The 24,554-nt window shown below is 34.2% G+C and overlaps 1 protein-coding gene across 1 annotated transcript; it reads left to right on the top strand.

Moving 5' to 3' along the window:
- Window positions 1-20,284: 20,284 nt before the first annotated feature.
- LOC120085223 (cytochrome P450 CYP82D47-like) lies at window positions 20,285-24,190 on the top strand. Its single transcript, XM_039041119.1, has 3 exons — window positions 20,285-20,879; window positions 22,435-22,935; window positions 23,402-24,190. Exons 1-3 carry the CDS (start codon window positions 20,412-20,414, stop codon window positions 24,029-24,031), a joined length of 1,599 nt encoding a protein of 532 aa, XP_038897047.1. The 5' UTR covers window positions 20,285-20,411; the 3' UTR covers window positions 24,032-24,190.
- Window positions 24,191-24,554: the final 364 nt, after the last annotated feature.

Consider the following 24,554-nt stretch of genomic DNA (forward strand, 5'->3'; position numbering starts at 1 on the left):
TCGTCAAAAAAATCGTCAGAAGTGATCTTCGCACATAATTGGTGGTTGAAGTTGTTCACCTAAGGTAATCATGGAAATTGGCTGCCAGAGATGGTCATTGTTGGAGTTGATAATCGGAGGTAGTCTTCGTTGGAATTTATGTCAGATGTAGTTTTCATTGGAATTTTGTCGAAGTTGTCATCATAAGTGATTGTCAAAGTTGATCGTCGGAGTTGATCGTCAGGGTGAAGCAGTAGTGGTGTCAATGGGTGAAATTATTAGAAACATTTGAGTGAGGGAGAATTAGGTTGAACCGATAAAAATAATCAACTCAACTCCATCAAGATTTTAAGTTGGTGACCCAAATATTGAGTAAGTAATTTTTATCAACTCAAATCATGTTAATGAGCCAAATACCCCTTTATTGTTAAATTCACATCCACGATAAGTTATTTATCACTCTGAATATTGTAAAACAAAACTCGAAGCCACTATCCCTAAGTGATATTAATTAATAATTGATATTTAACAAGTAATGAACAAATGAAAGGTGTTGAAAGGAAACGGGCTTTAACGATAATTGACGTGTATTATATTTTTTCAAATCAGAAGTTCAATTTCACGTATTCCAATTGTTAAGCTAGTAAATCTACAACATCTTTTTTTATTGAATAACGGTATCGAATCATATTGGGGGCATTTTGATATTTCAAAGGATGGATTTGAGCCTAATATAATTATTTTCCTGAGTTGTATATTTAGAATAAAGGAAATTTGACTATATATTCGAATTTTGCCAAAATACAAATGTGTTCAGAATTATAGTAAAAACTCCTCTTTGCACGTGAACCTTTATTTCATTTATCCTAAAATGCCCTTAACAGCACATTTCAATTTTCATTATAGTATAATTAAATATTTCAAGTCACAAATTTAAATATTATTTTTGTGAATCTTAGGCTCAAATTTCGCTCCCAATCGTTTGAATCTCAAAATTAGATTTTTTTTTTTTTTTCTTTTCCAAATTTCATATTACCTTCCAATATCTGTTCTTTTCTTCTTTAAATCTGATATTTTCTTATTGTTCTAATTTTTTCTTGGCTCTAGAATGTCGGACAAATGGTCAGAAATAACCTTGATAACTAGTATGCTTTTAATAATTTTTTTTTTTTTTTTTATAACTAATTGAACTTTTTTTTAATAACTAATCGATTACTTTGGACCTTTTCGATACGGGCAGATTACACTGAAATTCCACCAATTTTTTATAATATATTATGTAATCTTCTCAAATCTTATACCAAATTTTATAATTTTTCTGTTGCATTTTATGTCCTAAAACTTGTGGTTTGTAAACAATAAACTCATTCTGTAAATGATAAAGTTGTTGAATATATGAATTACTTATTTCATTTTAGAAATAAATCCAATAAACTAAAAGATTCATGACTATTACATGAGTACTTGAACTCTATGTGGAGACATAAAAATGGATCAAGTTCGAGTAAATAGTCCAAATGATCTATGGTAATACTATTAGATGCAGCCCACTCTGTAGTTGTTACAAGAAGTTGTAAAGTGCTACAAATGAAGGATCTTCATGAGCTGACATGAGGAATGGGGGTGTTCTGTGTAATGAGTTTGCATAAAATCGAACCTAGGTAACTAGACCTTAATCCTGAGCTAACCATGAACTCCTGTTTATTCGGGATTATCCTTAGATTTGCATGGGTGAGGGTTGGCTCAACAGCCCAGCTCAATAAGTCTCCCATTTCAGGAGTAAAATCGAGTAGATAGCTGGGGACATAGGGTGCAAGGCGGAATTCACTCCTACCAACTTTTAGGAATAGTAGAGAGATTGTTCCCTTAAGTGCTGACTCCGGGTCTTGAACAAGGGGCCTCACCCTCTCATTGGCCCGAGAGGGAGTCGATTTGATGATTGGATCACAAACCAATTATTCATTAAAGGATTAGTGAGACTTATGGAACAAGAAGTAATCTCGGGGGTAAAACAACCTTTGACCCAGTCGTTATTACAAACAACCTGTGAAGGGTTCTAATTATGGTTATATTAAATGGACACAATATATCTACAGTGAGAGGAGTGCAACTATTGGACTTTAGTGAAGTGATCCGGTAGTTAACGATTGGGGGTTAATTCGGTGTAAAGAGTTTAACCAATTAATCTCAGATCGTTGGAGCCCATGATCTGTAGGTCCATTAGGTTCCCTTACTAGCTCACAAACGGATTAGCCTTAAAATAACGTGATAAATTGATTTGAAATATTCAAATCTGAATTAAGGAAATTAGTAATTATATGTGATATAGTTACATGTTTAATTTTGGAATTAAACGTAATTGGAGAATCGATTAATATATAAATATGATTTAAATATTAATTTCATGAATAGGGATTCATGATAGTGGAATTGGTGACAAATTAATTTAATATTTGATATTAAATTAATAGAATTAATTAAATTATTTAATTATATATTAATTATTAATTTTATTAGAAAAAATTGACTATTGAATTATTTTTTGTAAAATTAATAAAATTTCAATTTTAATTAAAGAATTAAAATTGGAAAAAAATTTTATTTTGAAAATTAATTTCAAAATAAAAAAATGGAATTGAAAATAGAGAAAAATCCCAATGTGGGATTTTCCCACTTTTAAGCAAGAAAGTTAGTCACTTTCTTACACACAATTCCACCACCAAATCCAAGGAGTAGCTAGAATCACTTGAAGTGATCATTTTTGCATGAGAGTCATGTAATAAAACCACTCTTGATTGAGTGGAAAAGCTGATGCAATCACTAAATTGCTGAGTTTTTTAAGGTTGAAGAAGTTGTTCTCCAACAAGCTGAAAAACCAGAAAACCTCTCCTCTAATTCCCTAAGTTCGAGCTTGTTTTGAGTTCTACAACCCAATCTAAAACTCCTAAAGAATAGTAGGGAAGCTCTAGTGGTGGTCCATAGCAAGAATTGGAGAAGATTGTAGCTGAATTTCGAGTTTGAAGAGGAGCTTCAAAGGTATGTAATGAAATCCTCTTAATACTCTATGAACATGCTTATTTTGATGTCAAAATTAATGAATTAGAATGCTTAATGATCTTGTTTTCTTCTGCTGCATGTTTCTGTATTCCAACAATGGTATTAGAGCATCATTTAAGCATTCAATTCGAGTTAATTTTGGCTTGGTGGGTGTTTTTCATAAGTTGTATGAAAATGGTGAAATGATATGATTTTTCTGAGTTTTGGCATTGATTTCCTTTCAACTCTGTTGTAATTTTTGCAACTGACTCTCGATTGATGGGCCTTAATATGTGATTAAGTGTCTGTAATTCGATTGGAGTCATAAGAGTTGCATTTAGGTTGTAATTGAAGATAGAAGTAAAGAACGTTGAGCAGCAGAAACTATTTTTTCAGCCACTGCCCCATACTCGATGAAAATGCAATTGGTATTAGAGCATCATTTAAACATTCAATTCGAGTTAATTTTGGCTTGGTGGGTGTTTTTCATAAGTTGTATGAAAATGGTGAACTGATATGGTTTTTCTGACTTTTGGTATTGATTTCCCTTCAACTATGTTGTAATTCTTGCAATTGGCTCTTGATTGATGCGCCTTAATGTGTGATTAAGTGTCTGTAATTCGATTGGAGTCATTAGAGTTGCATTTAGGTTGTAATTGAAGAAAGAAGTGAAGAAGGTCGAGCAGCAAAAACTGTTTTTTCAACCACTGCCCCATACTCAATGCACGATGCCATACTCGATGGTACTCGATGGCATTTAATAGATGATATTTTGGTAAATACTCGATGCACAATGTCATACTTGTTAGTACTCGATGGCATTTAATCAATGGTATTTTGGTAAATATTCAATGCACGATGCCATACTCAATGGTAATCGATGGCATTTACTCGATTGTATTTTGGTAAATACTCAATGCTCGATGCCATACTTGATGATACTCAATGGAATTTACTTGATGGTATTTTGGTGCATACTCGATGCACGATGCCAAACTCGATGATACTCGATGGCATTTACGCGATGGTATATTGACAAATACTCGATGCACGATGGTACTTGATGGCATACTTGATGTTCGTGCTTGATGGCATACTTAATGCATGTTGACATACTCGATGCTTGATGACATACTCGATATTCAATGGCATACTCGATGCTTGATGACATACTCGATATTCAATGGCATACTCGATGCTCAATGGCATACTCGATGCTTGATGGTACTCGATGGTTTTTGCTCGGTTTAACCCAATTTTGAGCATTGGAGGTCCGATTTGAGAGATTCGAGTTCGGTTCAGGGCAGTTCAAGTGGTCCAAAGTGTTTTGAGCAAGTTTTTTTTATTATTGTAATAATTAGACCTCTGTTTGCTTGAGAATGCCAAAACTAAACCATACCAATTTGAGTTTAATTATTTATGTGTATGATGTATGTTATAATTAAATAAATCTTGTATGTGCATATAGTATGCCATGTAGATTTAAAATCCCACCATAGGAAGCATGTTACATGCAATTAAGTATGTTATAAGGTGTTATAATATATAGTATGCATGTTTAGGGTTTCATATGTTTTAATATAAGTGTTATATTAAATCATGATGTATGTTATGGATGTACACCATGTCTAAAGTTTTATAAGTTGTTATAAAATTAGATTAGATATTAAAATCCATAACAAAGATAAGTTGCATGCTCACGTAGGCTAACTACTTGTTTTAATAGTTAAAATAGATCGTTATTTTATAAAACTTTGGTTAGAAACTCAACAGGTATATAATCTTGTCTAAGGCTGGGGGTATTTAAGTTGATAGTCTACGGAACACCTCCTACTTGGGAATTATGGGCAAATAATTGAATGTTGTTAACCAGTTTTATGAGCAATACATGAGCGGTGTGAGGTTTTAAAATTGGTTTATCACCTAGACATCGCAGGTTAAATCAAAATATAAACATTATACTTGGATAAACCTCTGAACTTAGGTTGTTTAATTAGCTGGAACATTCCTAAGTAAATATATACCCAAACAAATGTTAGGATACTTCAATGGAAGTTTAATAGCATATATGATATGTTATTAGAACACTTCAGTGGGAATTTAAGAATGCTTCAGTAAGAGATTAATAACATATGCGATATGTTGTTTTTAGCTCTCACGTTATTAAGAGTTCACAGTCGAGATTCATGTTTCACTTCGTGTCACCCTGGGAGTGACCTCCATTTGGAAATTGTTTACATAAATCAAGACTATGGTGAATAGGGGAAGTTGTTCACAGTAAAATCAAAAGTGATGTTTTGATTTTGATTCTCATGTCCTAAGAGGTTCACACTGTGAGATTCATGCGACATTTTGTGTCACCCTGGGAGTGACCTCCATTCGAAAACACTTTCATGAGTCAATATCAAATATATAATATATTGATTTCAATATTAATTCAAATATACGATATATTGATTTCAACTCCCACGTCCCTAGAAAGTTCACACCGTGAGATTCATACGAAGCTTCGTGTCACCATAGGAGTGAACTCCATTCGAAAAGTATTTGTATGGGTCAAGATCAAGATGAATGGGGGAAGTAGTTTATAGTAAGTAGGTGAAGGATATGTGTCAATGTGTTCTGCGGTCTCTTCCGTTGGTTTGGACCGTGAGATTCCTATGTTGTGCCTGCTAGTTAGCTTTAGGAAACCCTTGCTAGTTGTTTAACGACGACTATCTCCTCGGAGGGTTGTAACATAGGATTCGAAACAACTCAAACTCAAGAAATGGATAGGATTTCTTAGGTCGTTTTCCAACCTTGACTTTTCAATTTGGTAGCATCGTTGGGGCCGACCTCTAAGGTCTAAAAGTTGATTGTTACATTTACAGAATTACTAAGTGTTAGTAAATTCTTAACCGAAAACGGTAGCTAAATGACTATCATAATATGAGTTATTTTGGAGATAGTATTTAGTCAAGAATGTCTTGCTTTACTGAAAAAAGTATTTGACTGCCCCTCCGTAGCACTTATTTTGACCTACTATAGTATCATTGCAAAAAATAATGAAATTTGTGTACATTATTACTTCACTAAATCTGATTGGGTTTAAAAGCAATTCACTAACAAAGAAATTGTTTATTTTTCAGATGGACTAGTTCATTAGTACAAATGTTGGCTTCAGATTAATTAAATAGGGACAATTATGCTACATGGAAATCAAATTTGAATACAGTACTTGTGATAGAAGATTTAAGGTTCGTTTTGATAGATGAGTGTCCTCCCATCCCTAGCTCAAATGCAAATCAAACTGTTCGAAAAGCATACAAAAATTGGACGAAAGCGAATGAGAAAGGTCGTGTCTACATTCTTGCCAGAATCTCTGATGTCTTGGCTAAGAAACATGAAAGCATGAATACTTCCAAAGAGATTATAGAATCTCTACATGGGATGCTTGGACAACCGTCCATCTCCCTGAGGCATGATGCTATCAAATATGTTTACAATTGCCGAATGAAAGAAGGGGCCTTTGTTAGAGAGCATGTCCTGGACATGATGGCCCTTTTCAATGTGGCAGAGGTAAACAGAGTTGTTGCAGATGAAAGAAGCCAAGTCAGTTTTATTCTAGAGTCTCTTCTGAAGAGCTTCTTGCAATTTTGCACCAACGCGTTAATGAACAAGATAGAATATATCTCGACTACACTTCTCTATGAGCTACAAGCTTTTTAGTCCATTTTAGAACAAAAGGACAAAGAAACAGAGGTAAATTTTACCGCTTGTTGAGAAAAGGGATCGTCCTCTAAAAAGTCTGATGTTGCTTCTTCTTCTAAGAATAAGAGTATTCCCTTGAAGAAAGAAATAAGGGGAAAGGGAAAAAGAAAACTTCTACTGGCCGCAAAGGCAAGGCCAAAGCGGCAGAGGTAAACGGAGTTGTTGCAGATGAAAGAAGCCAAGTCAGTTTTTCTAGAGTTCTTCTGAAGAGCTTCTTTGCAATTTTTGCACCAACGCGTTAATGAACAAGATAAAATATAACCCGACTACACTTCTCTATGAGCTACAAGCTTTTTAGTCCATTTTAAGAACAAAAGGACAAGAAACAGAGGTAAATGTTACCGCTGTTGAGAAAAGGGGATCGTCCTCTAAAAAGTCTGATGTTGCTTCTTTTTCTAAGAATAAGAGTATTCCCTTGAAGAAGAATAAGGGGAAAGGGAAAAAGAAAACTTCTACTGGCCGAAAAGGCAAGGCCAAAGCGGCAGATAAAGGAAAGTGTTTATACTACAGAGAGGACGAGCACTGGAAGAGAAACTATCCACGATAACTTGTAGAGAAAAAAGTGGAGAAAGAAAAATGAGGAAACAAGTTCCTGAGTATTGCTTGTAGTGAGATAATGCTCCAGATTGTGAACGTGGGAGAGTATCTCAGTAAAACCACTAGGAGACTTTGGAATTGCTGACAAAAGATGAATTCAGTTACTTTTAGTAATGTAATAAAAGTTGTTTTATCTTTCATAAAGGACATGTTGTATAAAATCTTTTGTTGTAAATGAAATGTTCATTTGCAAAAGATATATTTTTGTTCTACTTTAAAGCAATTTCTATGTTAAAACTAACCAAGATTAAGACCATTTCAAATATTTGGATATTTAAAACGGCTGAAAAATAATAAGGCAAAAGATGTATTTTGGTACTTATCTTTGGTAATTAAGATTATTGTCACATCATGTCTTAATGAGATTAAGAAAGTTAAAAGTGGTCATCTAAATAAGTTAGAAGACAAATCTTTTAACTCTATGTGTGTCTTATCTTGAAGATAAGATGATCAAAAGAATCGAAGAACCCTTAAAAGCTTATACATTCAGATCTTTATAGTCTGGTGAATGCTAAAGCATATGGAAGGGTATGAATATTTCAGTAGTTATTCTAAAGTATAGTTGTATTTACCTAAGTTGTAAGTTTAGAACACTTGAAAGGTTCAAGGTGTATAAAACTTGTTAGATAAAATAATCAAACCACATCGATTAGATCAAAGTAGAGAGTATAGAGAATCAGAGATTTCCATGGCTATTTTGATAGAACATGAAATCTAGTCACAATTCTCTACATCTAGTTGTCTTAAATCGTTTTGAACGTCATTCCATTTTAAGGTGTTTTTGAAACTCCATATGAGATATGGAAAGCTCATAAAAGCTGTTATGTTAAAGATGTTTACATAGCTTAGAAATATGGAATAGATCGACACATGTGTTAATGTCGAACCCTTAAGTATTGGAATATCGTTCAGATGGCATACCTATCTATAAGCAAACCAAAAGTAGTATACTTTTCAAGAAATATAAAGTCACGTGTTTGTGTTGACAAAGGCTAATTTTTTTTCTAGAAAAGTATGAGAGATCACAATGTATGATTTAGTTTCCATAAAAAGCAAAGTGTCTATCAATAAAGAGTTATTGATTAAAGATGACACTGTAACAAAAGTTGTTTGGACAAGTCAGATGCATCTTACTCAAAGAGTTGAGGGTATCTCGATGTTGTGGGAGGAATGAATAACAGCCTAGCCATTATTTGGGTTTAGTGGAAACTCAAGTCATCGGGTCTTGGTGACAGTATCGAAAAACAAGAAGTTGTGGGAATAAGATACATTCCCTATATTGTTTTGAATCGAAGTCTGTTGTACACTAATATGTTTACAGAGATTCTCTTGGCTAAAGTGTTTAAGGATCACCTAGTGGGACTAGGTCTACGGGTTATATAACCTAGGGCAAGTTAGAGAAAAACCCATGGGTATGTGATACCTAAGGATGGGTATGTAATACCTAAAGGCAAACCATGGGTATGTGATACCCTAGTTTATTGTATTTCTCTGTAAAACTAAAAAAACTCAGTATATTCATATGTATGTTACCACTAGTGTTTTAGTCCAAGTGGGAGTTTATTAGATTTTATGTCCTAAAACTCGTGGTTTGTAAACAATAAACTTATTCTGTAAATCGATAAAGTTGTTATTGAATATATAAATTGCTTATTTTATTTTAGAAATAAATCTAATAAATTAACAGATCCATAACTATTACATGAGAATGTGAACTTTATGTGGAGACATCAAATTGTATAAGGTTCGAGTAAATAGTCAAAATTATCTATAGTATACGAATAAGGTTGGGTGGCTTATTCTGGTAACACTATCGGATGCGGTCCACTCTATAGTTGTTACAAAGAGTTGTAAAGTGCTACAAACGAAGTGATCCTGATTCGTTCATGTGGTGATATGAGCAGTAGGTGCGTCCTATACAATGAGTTTGCATAAGGATGAACCAAGAAATAAGACACTCTTACTTTATAACGCTGTTTGCTGTTTAAGACTGACTATTTCATAACGATGACCTAGGTAACTTAACCTTATCCTGAGTTAACTATGAACTCCTGTTTATTCGGAGTTATCCTTAGATTTTCATGGGTGAAGGTTGGCTCAATAGCGCCGATTCAATAAGCCTCCATTTTCAAGCGTAAGACCGGATAGATAGTTGGGGACATAGGGTGCAAGACGAAATTCACTCCTACCTGCTTTTAGGGATAGTAGAGAGGTTGTTCTCTTAAGTGCTGATTTTTAGTCTTGAACAAGGGGCCCCACCCTCTTATTGACTTGAGACGGACTCAATTTGATGATCAGATCAAAAATCAATTGTTCGTTAGAGGATTAGTGGGACTTAAGAAACAAGAGGTAATCTCGGATGTAAAACAACCTTTTGACCCAGCCGTTATTACGAACAACCTGTGAAGGGTTAACTGACTAATTATGGTTATATCGAGTGGACACAAGATATCTACAGTGAGGGGAGTGCAACTACTGGGCTTTAGTGGAGTGACCCGATAGTTAACGATTAGGGGGTTAATTCGGTGTAAAGAGTTTAGCCAATTAATCTCGGATCGTTAGAGCCCATGATCTGTAGGTCCATTAGGTCCCCCTACTAGCTCACAAATGGATTAGTCTTAGAATAGCGTGATGAGTTGATTTGAAACGTTCAAAATCGAATTAAAGGAATTAGTAATTATATAAGATATAATTACACGTTTAATTTTAGAATTAAACGTAATTGGAGAATCGATTAACATATAAATATGATTTAAATATTAATTTCATGAATAGGGATTCGTGGTAATGGAATTTGTGACAAATTAATTTAATATTTGATATTAAATTAATAGAATTAATTAAATTGTTTAATTAATTATTAATTATTAATTTTATTAGAAAAATTGATTATTGAATTATTTTTTGTAAAATTAATAAAATTTCAATTTTAATTAAAGAATTAAAATTGGAAAAAGTTTTGATTTTAAAAATCAATTTCAAAATTTTTTTTTAAAAAAATGAAAATGGAGAAAAATCTCAATGTGAGATTTCCCCACTTTCAAGCAAAAAGGTTAGTCATCTTCTTACACACAATTCCACCACCAAATTCAAGAAATAGTTGGAATCACTTGAAGTGGTCAGTTTTCCATGAGAGTCATGTAATAAAACCACTTTTTATTGTGTGAAAAAGTTGATGCAATTACTGAATTGCTGTGTTTTTTAAGGTTGAAGAAGTTGTTATTTAACAAGCTGAAAAACCAGAAAACCTCCCCTCCAACTTCCTACGTTCAAGCTTGTTTGGAGTCCCACAACTCAATCTAAGGCTCTTAAAGAATAGTAAGCTGTAGTGGTGGTCCACGGCAAAAACTGGAGAAGATTGCAACTCAGTTTTGAGTTTGAAGAGGATCATCAAAGGTATGTAATGAAACCATCTTAATACCCAATTGAGGAATTAGTAGAATATCCTGTTTTCTTCTGCTACATGTTTCTGTATTCCAACAATTTCAAATTTTATATATTTTAAAATCTTTTTCTAATTCGGTTATCTTTACCAAATACACATAATTTTGAAATCTTTAATGCAATTTATAATTACCAATTCAATTTAACAATTATCCAAATTATTTTTTTTAGAAATGCAAACTAATTTTTTTTAGATGGATCTCAGGTGATTTTTTAAAGTTTAGAAAAGATTAAATTTTACGAAAAAAAATATAGATAAAATATGAAAAATATATAAAATCTCGGTATTACAGATTAACACCCATATTCTATATATTTGGACTTTTTCGGTGAATTTTCGGAAAAATTAAGAGCGAGATTCTATATATTTCTCATATCTTCTTCTTCTTATTATTATTATTATTATTATTATTTTGTGAAATATGATATTTCTAAAATTTTTAAAATCACAAATCTATCGCTTTAAATCCATTTGGATTATTTGAAAATGCAATATTATTGTAGAACCATAAATTGAAGATTTGAAAAGTTAAGTAAATATTTGATATAATATTTCTAACTAATTTGTAGAAGATTTGAAATTATATAAGATTTGGTACAAAGTGTTTAAATAATATTTGAAAAAATAACCGAATTTGAGGAGGTTAAATAATATTTGGAGAAAAATAACAGAATCTAGATATAATGACAGAGAAGGTCCAAACATAAATGAATAAATTAGAAAAAATTGATTTTTTAACTATATCTAGCTGACCAATCTTGCTCGAGATGGATCTAGAAAAACTATTCTAACGAGTTTGCAAAAAATTATGCTAGTTTTGAAAAGTGAAAACTTGGAGAGATTATTTTTGACAATTTTCCATATGTGTTAGAGAGATTGAGAAGGAACGTGAGAACCAAAAACTCGATGCAGGAGAGAAGAGAGGAGACAGTAGAATAGTGGGTGACTTTGGAAGTTCTTGCTCCCCGGATGAAGAGGCAAGGAAGATTAGTCCATTGGGAATATGGTTGATCATGAGTGTGAGAGTTTTGAACCGAACTTAGATGACAAAACAGAACACACAAGCAAATCAACAGAATAAATCGAAAGCAATAAGAACGAAGACTAAAATTATAGTGGTTCAACCAATTTGGTTTACATCCTCTTTGAGAACCAGCTTGAATCAATTTTATTACAAGTAATGAGGAATCTACAATTACAGATAATCAATAATAATCACCAATCTATAATTTTGGTTACCCACGGATACCGATAGATCCACACACGACGTCACATCTGAAACTGAGAACAACCCACGTCAAGTGCACTACAGCCCGCCTCTGACCGGCGAACTCACGCTACCCTCACCATTGGACGCAACCCTGCACGGCTAAACAGAAACCTGAAATCCCACCCCGACAGACCCATGGTCGAAACCACTGCCTCGTCGGATGCAACCTCTACGGTCAAAAAGAACCTGCGGCCGGACGTACCAGACCCATACGAAATCGCTTGACGAACTCACCGGCCACGCATTTCTCGCCTGTCGAACTCGCCGGACGCAAACGTTCATCGCCCCATGAATTAACCAAACACCTCTCTCTCTCACGGTGGTCTACAACTTCAGCTGTCCCTCTCTTCCTCAAAAGGTGTTTCACGATTTTCAGCCCTAAAGAATAAAAGATGGGTTTATTTACAAAATTGCCATTTGTCCATAATTACCAGAATGTCACTGTGCCTTTAATTTCACCAAAAACCCAATAAGGCCTACTTAAATACCTTGTTATTTTCTAAAAATCTCCCTCATGACAAGAATATTTAAGTATCAAGTTGATTCTCCAATCTCTATATCATCCATATTTAATGTTCAGCCCATCTAACAGGTATTTAAACCTATGGGTATGGGCTGAAAGAACCCTGATTAACATATCTGACCAATTCTCAACTGTATGAACCTTTACCAGTTCAACATCTTTCTGGGCCACAACTTCTTTGATAAAATAAAATTTGACATCGATATGCTTAAACCGTTCGTGATGAGATGGATTCTTTGCAAGATGAATAGCACTCTGGCTATCACAATGGACGATAGGAATGAACTCCTACGACAACAACTCACCAACTATCCTTTTCAACCACACTGCCTTTTTAACAACTTCACCTACTGAAATATACTCTGACTCAGTAATAGACAAAGTAACACTTGACTGTAGAGCAGCCTTCCAACTGACCATATTACCAAACAATTGAAAAATGTGACCTGATAGAGACCTTCTTTTGTCAAGGTCTATAGTATAATCTTCATCTGTGAAGCCTTCCAACAGTACTGATTAATCACAATCCTTGCTAAATACAATGATACATTGGCACAACCTTTCAAATATTGAAGCACCCATTTAACTGCATTCCAATGCTCATTCCCATAATTTGACATAAACCTACTTATCATACTCATAGCGTAACCCAAGTCAGGCTTAATACAAATTATCAAATACATAATACTTTGAACAACATTAAAATAGGGAATATTAGACATCTCTAAGCTTTCTTGTTCAATAACAGGACACTGAGACGAAGAAAGCCTAAAATGAGATGCTAAGGGTGTCGAAACGGCCTTACAACCAGACATATTATACTTCTCAAGCAGTTTATGCACATAACTCTCATACGAAGCGGTTAACAAACCTTTCTCCCTATCTCTTTTCACATCCATACCTAGGATCTTTTTCAGTTCACCTAAATCTTTCATCTCAAATTCACTACTCAACTGTTTCTTGAGATCACAGATATCAAAATAATCCTTAGACACTAGGATCATATCATTTACATACAGAAGTAGATAAATATATGTACCTTCCTGAGATAGTTTTCAGTACATGCATGCATCATATAAACTCCTATGAAACCCCTGCTTCAGAATAAAGGTGTCAAACCTAATATACCATTGTCTCGACAATTGCTTCAGTCCATAGATGGACTTGTGAAGACGAAAAACCATGTCTTCCTTTCCCTTCACCTCATAGCCCTTAGGTTGAGCCATGTAGATCACTTCCTCAAATTCTCCATGAAGGAAAGCTGTGGTGACGTCCATCTATTCAACAAACATATCAAAGTGAACAACAATAGATAAAATTAATCGAATGGACGAATGCCTCACCATCGGAGAGAAAATCTCATGAAAGCCAACTCCTCCTTCTGAGTGTAGCCATTGGCTACGAGTCTAGCCTTATTCCTAGGCTTGTTGTCACCTCCTGTACCTGACTTGATTTTATAAATCCACTTTGACTGAATGAGTTTCTAATTAGGAGGCCTTGGAACCAATGACCATGTCTGATTCTTCTGCAACAAGAATAACTCTGCTTCCATAGCATCCTTCCATTGTTCCTTCGAATCAGATATAATTGCGTCTTCAAAAGTAAGAGCCCCATCTTCAATACTTTCAGCTACAAAAGTAAAAGCATAAGCAACTAAATCAGCATAACCATACCTCGTAGAAGCCTGCTTCATCCGCTGAGGCCTGTCACGTGTAAGCTAATAGATCTGTAGGTCACTGTTACTTAGACTTTCTTCACCGAAAGCTCTCTCATCGATCAAAGTCCTCTGTAGTTGAGGCTGTCTACCATCAGAACTGGATGACTGATCACTGGATTCACTTGAACTAACTGATGGTCGTACTTTAGAATCAATTCTAACCTCTACATCAACCTGATCAACTGTCTGCTGTTTCTGCTACTTTTTGACACAAAATGGCAACTCTGCTTCATTAAAGGTCACATCTCTGCTGATAATACATTTATTTCTACACTCTTCCAAGCACCAAAGTTTATATTTTTTTATCACCCCGAGGATAACCAATAAACATATATTTCAATGCCTTCTTATTCAGCTTCCCTTCTTTAACATAAGCATAAGCTGAACATCCAAACACTCTGAGATGATCCAAACTTAGAGCTTTTTCTGTCCATATCTCCTGAGGAGTCTTTAGGCCTAAAGCGGAAGACGAACTCCTATTAATGAGATAACAGGCAGTTTGGGCAGCTTCCCTCCAAAACTTCAAATGTAATGAAGCATTTGTCAATAGACATCTTGTACGCTTCATAATTGTTCTATTAAATCTCTCAACTAAACCATTCTACTGTGGAGTGTACGTAACAGTGAAATGCCTCATAATTCCCTCAGATTTGCAAAACTTATCAAATTTGTGATTCACAAATTCTAAACCGTTGGCTGTCCTTAGATACTTTACTTTCTTGCCTGTTTGATTCTCAACCTACTTTTTCCATTCAAGAAATTTCCCAAAAACTTCATCCTTTTGTTTCAGTGGATACATCCACACCTTCTTTGAAAAATCATCGATGATCGACATGAAGTATCTCGAACCTCCCATAGAAGGTACCTTTGTAGGACCCCACAAATCTGAATGAACATAATCCAAAATTCCTTTGGTAGAATGCTTCCCTTTCCCAAACTTCACTCTGGTAGACTTTACCATTATGCAATGTTCATAAAATGGGAGTTCAGTGTCTTTAACTCCGCGAAGCAAACCTTGTTGTGAAAGAGCTTGAAGACCTCTTTAATTATATGTATCAATTAGTTTTGGATTAGGGCCTAATTTAAGTTCTTCGCCTAACTATGCAAACTACAACCAACTTCTATAAGTTTACAATAAACTTCAATACCTTGCCTTTGATCAATGCGTTATGCACTAAAATACATCAAGTAATGGACGTTTTGAGGAATAAGAAATCTTACTCAGTATCGCTATAAGAATGCATAAAGTTGAACTCTCTGTAACCACTGAGCTTGATCAGTATGGTTCCCCGATTCTTTTCACTCCATTCGACACACTCGTTTTCTAGGAGTTTGATAACCTGCACCATGAAAATGTTGATATTATATGATTCTTAGAGATGGGTTTTGGAAAATGTTTGCTTAGTTTAATTTTCCAAAGCCACAACATGAAGTCAAAGCAACATGCAGACTTAATATTTATTCAACTCAAACATGGGTAAAAGCAAGGGATGTTCAACACATACCGAAGTTTTCAACTTTGATCTTCCTACACCATGTGATCTACATCCAGTGATAACCTTGAGAGACTGAATGGCTAAAATAAAAAAGACAGAAAAACTCATTTTTTAACCTTGTACGTTAGCTCAATAAGTCAATTTTAACCATCAACTTTTTCAAATCGAACTTTAACTTGAATAAGTTGAAAAATTATTCCCCTAAATTAAGTTGTTCTTTTTCTATATGAAAGAAAAACTCATAGCTTCATGAATAAAGAGATCAAGAAATATTCTTTTCAGATAAGCATAATTTGGCTTATCATAAAAACAAAGTGATCGATAGTGATAGAAATATGATGCAAACATGGATATCCATGACATAATGCCTAGAAAATAATTAAATTCAATAAGACACAAAAGTAATGTTAAAAATACTTCAAAATTTACATTTGAGAACAACTTACCTCAATAGATGTAGAAACTTTTTTTTCACTGATTTGATATGACATGTAAGGCCTTCTCTTATGCAGTTCTCAAGTGATATTGTAAGGTCTTCTCTTATGTAGTTATCAACACCGAACTTAAATTATAAAACAGACATGTATATATTCTTAGAATTACAAATATGCAAATGATGAGCAGGATTTGCAAAACAATCAAATGAATACGTAACTGACCAGATGAACAGTTTTCTTTAATTTTCAGAAATAAAGAAAAGACTCTACAAAATGTCTACGTTTCCTCTTCTCATTATAACACAAATAAATTTCAGATCATGGCAAACCACAACAAAAATATAAAATTTAGAACTTTAAATTAATTCAAGCATATTTCATGAGCATGAATTCAGGTAGAATATACAACCTTCTCGATTTGAAGATCTTTCTTTTTAAGTAGGGCTGCATATTCAGAACTGGATGAAACAGGGGTAGGGTTCCTCAATTCACTCTCCAATCTCGCCAACTCTTTCTGCAAAAAAAAAAAAAAAAAGTACGACACAAGATGAATTAAAATAATAATAATAAATAATCGAGCCGAGTGATTCTTGTACCAATCTAGACAACTTTACACTTTGTTTCCATCGCAGATGAAATTTGTCAAGATCTTCCTTTTGTTCTTTCCTAGAAATATGATAAAGTTCAAGGGGACTGCCTAAAAGCTATTATATATACATATATATATATATTCATCCCCAATCAAAAGACACAAGCTAAGCTACTCTAATAATAAATTGCTCAATCAAAAGAAATTAGGCTTCTTCTTCTACTTAAAGCAGATTATGGAAATGAGTCCCTAAGTTATGGAATTGTACAGAGAGATTACAAACCATAATCTTTCATTGTCATTTTTCATGGTTATCTTCAGTTGGGTCTATCTTGAGTATTAAAGGCTGCTTGAAATCTAAAAGAACATCAGCAACAATCGGTAGCTGACCCGATGTGATATCGTCATAATCCTCATTTTCGGCCAAAGCTTTATTTAGAGTAAAGCTTTTTTGGTTATTAAAAGGTCAACAAAGCTTCCAACTATACCTAAGGAACCAAAGTTGTGCAGATTGTAGAAGATGTGGAGTTAGCTGAACATTAGCATTAACTAACAAAGTCCAACAAATATGATTCTATTGCTAAAGTAAACATGGTACACAATGACTATCAAATTTCAAGAACCGAGTTAATTCTATAGCTAATTTATTCATGTTCCATGATAGAAATTCGGTGTCTCTTAAAAGGAATTCAATAAGACAAATTGAAGGAAACAAAATATTAATCATTAATGATATGATAAGTGTAATCAGTTTATCTAAATACACAATTTGATTATGTATATTCATGATTGATGAACTCAAAAGGAGAAAAAAGATCTGCAAAATTGACCCTTCACAATACTCACAGTAAGGGAAAGAGAGCAAAACATCTCTAATCATAGGTATCTTGTTAGGATCCTTTTCTGTGCATCTCAAAGCCACCAAAACCACCTTCTTAATCTGCTCCCTTTGATCAGCATCTACAAGTTCTTCGATCATAATCACCACATAATTTGATACTTCAAAACAAAAACATGAGAATGAAGAGCTAATTCCTAATGTATGTGTAGAATGATACCTGGTGTAATGTAGCCAATTGTTCCTGCAAAAAAAGAAGAAGACCTTGGTGTAGAAGTTTGGTTCAGCAGCTTTGCAAGACCAAAATGAATATGAGGTTCCATCTCCGAACCTAGGAAAAGGAAGGGAAAATAAGCGCATCTAAGTGAAGGAAGAGAGAGAGAGTAGGCGGAGCTAGAATCGTAGTGTTGAATTAAGATCAGAACACTTACGAGTTTAATTGCAACCTCTTCATTCGTCTGTAAATAACCTGCAGATGGAATTGAAGCATTAAAATCTAGTTTTTGTAATAGAGTAGCATAATGAGAAGCTGAAATAAAGAAAAACCAGAAGAACCAAAATAGATCTCCCCGAAGGAGCCGCTACCGATCTTCGGCCAAGGCGAAACTTATTGCCGATGAGAGGTTCTATATTGGAAGGAAAAAGAAGAAAGAGAAATGTAGAAATGGGAGATGATTAGGAGAAGTTGAACATGGAATCGAGGGAATCGACGATGAGAAAAAGAATCAAAGGTTCATCGATTAAGAAAAAAATGAATGAAAGTGAGAAATTGCAATTGGAGATCCAGGGTAGGGCAAGGACGGCTAGGGTTGGGTAGGTAAAAACTTAGAAATTGCAATTAATATCACTTGCGCATAGCCTATCGTTTACCTACCGCGTTGATCGTTTAGTGCTGATGCCTTATCGTCTAACACTTCCGCCTATCGCTTAACGTCATCGTCCAGCGCCTGCGTTTATCGCCCAATGTCCATTGCTTAGTATTCTGCCTATCGTGTAGCGTGTCTCCTCATTGTTTAGAGCAGCACGGCTAGCGTCTAGCGCTATCGTCCAACTTCTACGCTTATCGTCTAGCACTTTCATTGATCGTGTTGTACTTTGCCTATCGTATAGCCTGATCATCTAACACGTCAGCCCTCATCATTTAACGCCGCGTGCATTTTCACGATCGTCAAACGCATCCGCCTATCGCTTAGTGTCATCGCCCATTGCCTGCATCTATCGCCCAATGCCCAACGTTTAGTATTCCGCCTATCGTGTAGCACGTCTGCTCATCGTTTAGCATAGCACGGCTATAGTCTAGCGGTATCGTCCAACTTCTATGCTTATCGTCTAGCGCTTGCACTGATTGTGCAGTACTTTGCCTATCGTATAGCACAATCATCTAGCGCATCACTCCTCATCGTTTAACGTCGTGTGCATCTTCACGATTGTCTAACGCATCCGCCTATTGCTTAACATCATCGCCTAGCACTTACTTCTATTGCCCAACATTCATCGCTTAGTATTCCGCCTATCGTGTAGCATGTCTGTTCATCGTTTAGCGTAGCACGACTATCGTCTAACGCTATCGTCCAGCTTCTACGCTTATTGTCTGGTGCATTCACTGATCGTGTAGTACTTTGCCTATCGTATAGCCTGATCTTCTAGCATGTCACTCCTTATCGTTTAACGTCATGCGCATCGTCATGATCGTTTAACGCATCTTCACGATCCTAACTTTTCTTAAAGATTTTTATTAACCTTCAATAAAAGGTGCATATTTTTCAAAGGACTTATCAAAGCCTTCGATAAATGTATGTCTTTCTCAAAGGTTTTTATTACCCTTCGATAAAAACTATATATTTCTCAAAGGTTTTTTTTCAAAACCTCCAATAAATATATATCTTTTTCAAAGGTTTATATTAACCTTCGATAAAAAGCATATATTTCTCAAAGATTTTTCCAATACCTTCAATAAATGTATATGTTTCTCAAAAGTTTTTATTAACCTTCAATAAAAGGTGCATATTTTTCAAAGAGCTTATCAAAGCCTCCGAAGAATGTATGTCTTTCTCAAAGGTTTTTATTACCCTTCGATAAAAACTACATATTTCTCAAAGGTTTTTTCAAAACCTCCAATAAATATATATCTTTTTCAAAGGTTTTTATTAACCTTCAATAAGTACATACTTTTCAAAGGTTTTTCTAATACATTCAATAAATGTATATTTTTCTTAAAGGTTTTTTATATTCTCCGATAAAAGATTGTCAAAATAGCTCAATTTTCTTGTAGTGACTTTTGATTCTGGGGCTACTTTTCATTTTGATACTTATAAAGGGACCCCTATACAATTATTGAAATTAGTGTACTTCACAATAGATCCAAATATGAGGAATATTTGAGTACATCTTAAATAGATTTATCTTGTGCATCCTACTCTAATCACACTCACAAAAAATAAATTCAAATATTTTTTTAAAAAAATTAAGAAGCATTAGATGATATGATACTAAATTTGCTTAAACTAATCAAACTTAAGTGTTTAGGTCAAACAGGGATTTAAGATGATATCGAACAAATGGCCAAAGAAGGTATTTTCCTCCAAATATTGCTCGCTTTAGAATATTTTAAAATTTTATATATGTGCAGAAGCGAGAAAAAGAGAGAAAAAAATAAATAAAATAAAATTTTAAAGGGAATCCAAAGACAACTATAACTTTCTCCAGACAACAAATTTAGTTACAACCTCCAAAAATGATGGAGTTCCAATTCCCCTCCTTTAACCCAGAATCCATCGCAATGCTTTTCGTTTTGTTTTTCATTTCATGTTATTACCTTTGGCGAAAGTTGGAACAGCACAACGTTAGTGAACGGAAACAGGCCCCGGTGCTGCCCGGAGCGTGGCCGATAATCGGCCATCTCCATCTGATGCACAATGCGAAGCTCCCCCATCATGCTCTTGGAGCCATGGCGGACAAATATGGGCCCATCTTCCGGCTGCAGCTTGGGTCACGGTCGGCTTTGGTGGTGAGCAGTTGGGAAATGGCTAAAGAAAGCATGTGTGTTAACGACGCCGCTGCTGCCTCCCGTCCTGGAGTCTCTGGCACCAAACATTTTTCGTATGACTTCGCAGCCTTCGGGTTGGCTCCTTATAGTCCTTACTGGCGAGAGATTCGTAAGGTCACTCACATGGAGCTCCTCTCTAATCAACGCGTTGATCAGGTTCTAAACTTTATATCATACGCTTAAATTACAAATTTTGTAGTTATAATTTCGAGAAAAATAGAATTGAGTCCTTATGATTGGATAAATTATTGTAAATGGTTTATATAGTAATGAGTTTATCAATTATAATAATTAAAGGGCTTCTTTGCAAAAGAAATTTAAAAAATCAGGTCAATTGCCTAGATTTATTACTTTTGCCAAAATAGCAAAAAGAAAGCTCATCCTACATGATACACTTGGATATACCCCATACACTAAATACACTATTGATATACATTTGATACACTACTAGTATACGCTTGATACACATGATACATTGCTGATGCATAGACACTTGATCCACTCGATAGTCAGTTGATCCACTCGATATATTATTGATACATGGTTGAAAATGATTAGATATTAAGTGTTTAAAAAAAATTTGACAAAAATGTTTTTTTAAAAAACACTTTTTTCTGTAATTATTCCAAATACGTCCAAATTGTCAAAATGATTATACTAAATTGAGTGTTAATGAGCTTCAAGTTCAATCTCCTAAGCCTATTCTCAACCTATTGTACATTTATATTTTATGAAACAAACAATATCATTTAAAAAAGAAAAGACTACAAAAGATACAAAAGGTGTAGTAAATACAAAAATTAAAGTGAGTAATAATTCATATTGCTGCAAATAAAAAATATAAAAGGTATACAAATCAATGGAAAAAATACATAATTTATATACTTTAAATGTGGTATATTAATTGACTGATATACCAAAAAACGTGAATTTTTTGTCATATTTATAATTTTTCATATGTTAAAGACACATTCCTAATTATATATTTTGGCTTTACCAGGCATGGTAAATTTTCATAATTAAATACTAACGTTTAAATTCTAATACTTTTCCAATTATAGAATTAAATTTGTAATTCAACCTTCCTCTCTTACGAAAAAATTAAAATCGTCAGTGTACTCTAGTCCATTGTGTCTTGTATATTTCAATAATTTAAAAATGAGTACTCCCCCATCAAGTTTGTTCAATAATTTTAAATGGTCCACTCCACACCTACCTTGGGGGTTGACAATTAGTTTTTTTTTTTTTTTTTTTCTTTTTTTTTTCTTTTTTTTTCTTTTTTTTTCTTTCTTCTTCTTCTTCTGTTGACTTGACAGATAGAAAAAAAAGATGTGACATCTTGCATGGGTAACATGTTTTGTGGTTAAAAAATCATTTCAGCTATTGTAGTTAAGAAACTCTTTCATTTTCACTCAGGTTTGTCAAATGAAAAATATATTTCGACTTACATTCGTTTTTGTAGTGCAACCTTTAAAATTGTCCTATTATAAATATTCATGACAAATTTATCTCTTTTAAAAAATATATTCTTTATATTTATTTCCTCATTTTGTAATTGAGAAATGTACGTAGATGAGGACAATCTAGACTATACTTGATTATTATCATATTAAATTAATTAATTTAATGTTCAAATTTATTCTCATGGTAAGAAAAAAAGTGCTTGATTAGGGTATTTTAATGTTCTAATTAATATTACGAAACGACACAGTTTAAGAACACCATGTTTGGTGAGATCAAGACATCATTGACAGAGCTGCACAAAACATGGGCAGCCCAGAAGGACGAATCCGGGCAGGTTCAAGTGGAGATGAAGCGTTGGTTTGGGGATGTGATATTGAATATGCTTCTTAAGATCATCATCGGAAAACGATGTGTCGGTCCGAACGCTGAGGGAGGCGAAAAACAAGCTAAGGATTTTCAGTTGGCAATTAGGGACTCCTTCCATTTGATGGGTCAAGGGTTACTGAGAGACTACATTCCTCTGATCGGACGGCTGGGATTTAATGGACAAGTGAAGGTGATGGAGAATATAGCCACACGATTCGACATGGTTCTAAGGGAATGGCTGGAAGAGCACAAGCGTAAGAGAGCTTCTTCTTCTTCTGGTAAAAAAAATGAAGACTTTATGGATGCTCTCCTTTCTTTATATGATGGCAAAAGGATTGAAGGTTATTATGATGGGGATACCATCATTAAAGCCACAACCCTGGTAGCTACCCTTAATTCTCTTTTGTTTTTATTTTATTATTAGGTACCCTAACGATTGAAATTGATTCAATTATGAAGTTTATAGTTTCGATATATCGATATAATTATTAATTATTAGTTTGAGATTTTAAATTATACAACTATTCACAAACTTTAATAGCATAATTGATTTTTTTTTCCTTTTCTAAAAATTTGCAAAAATTAAAAAGAAGTAAAAGATGCAACACACATATGCCCAAGTCTATGTTTCGATGTGAAGATGAATTTTCTTTTTTACACTTGAAATCAATATATCAAATTAAATTTATCGGAACACACCAACATAAATCTTTGAGTTTAATGATAATTTAATATGGTATTAAAGTAAGAAATTTTATATTAAAAGGTAGATTTAAATTTATCGTAGTCTACTAATTTAAGCTTTTGAATTTGATAGTAATTTAACGACGTATATTTTATATGTGCAGAATATGATAGCAGGTGGAACTGAAAGCACAACGGTGACTCTAACATGGGCGATGTCATTGTTACTAAACAACCCACACGTCCTTGAAAAGGCACAACAAGAGCTCGACACGGTGGTCGGTCGAGATAGGCGGCTGAAGGATTCAGACATACCCAACCTTGTTTATTTACACTGCATAATCAAAGAAACAATGCGACTGTACCCAGCAGGGCCTTTATTAGGACCACGTGAGTTCTACAAAGACTGCATTGTGGATGGCTACTTTGTCCCCAAAGGCACCCAATTGATCCCAAACATTTGGAAGATCCAAACCGATCCACGTGTCTGGCCCGACCCGTTTGAGTTCAAGCCGGAGCGATTTTTGACGACTCATAAGAATGTGGATTTAAAAGGGAATAATTTCGAATTGATTCCATTTGGGACCGGGAGGAGAGGGTGTCCTGGAATTTCGTTTGGGCTTCAAATGGTGCATTTTGCTTTGGCTGGGTTTTTACACTCCTTTGATGTCAGAAAACCGACCAAGGAACCTATTGATATGTCGGAGAATTTCGGAATGGCTAATGAGAAAGTGGTTCCTCTAAATGTTTTGGTCACTTCACGGTTACCTTCTTATCTTTACGCACTCAATTAGTCGCTTTCGCAATGGTGAATTTTCTGGTGCCACTTTCGTTTGTATTGTTTTATCTTATGTTGTTGGCCACACAACAAGAACACATGTGGTACCGAATAAGGGTGGTTTTATCTATCTATCTATATATATATTGCTTCTCTTTTTCTTTTTTGGGTTCAATTATTGAAGTACTCTTAGAAAGTATTGTTATAGTAATTTCAAAATTTTCAATATTATAATTGACATTTCATAAATAATAGTTTACGATTTTGGATGAAATTTGGGATCTAAAACTAAATGGTGTGACAGATAATGGTATTGTGTTCGAAATTTGTGTATTAAGTCACCACAATATCTAAAAATAATGGAAGGATAAAAGAGGAGAAGATTAGACGGAAGAAAGCAACGACCGTAATTTCCATTAGATGGAGAAGAGAATAATAATGGAGCAATAATTAGGTGTAGTTTAATGGAGTTTTTTTTTTTTTTTTTTTTTTTTTTTTTTTTTTTTAATATCGTGATTAGGGAAAACCTATTTAGGGAA

The sequence above is a fragment of the Benincasa hispida genome, chromosome 9 (assembly GCF_009727055.1).
Source record: "Benincasa hispida cultivar B227 chromosome 9, ASM972705v1, whole genome shotgun sequence".
NCBI classification, from domain to species: Eukaryota; Viridiplantae; Streptophyta; class Magnoliopsida; order Cucurbitales; family Cucurbitaceae; genus Benincasa; species Benincasa hispida.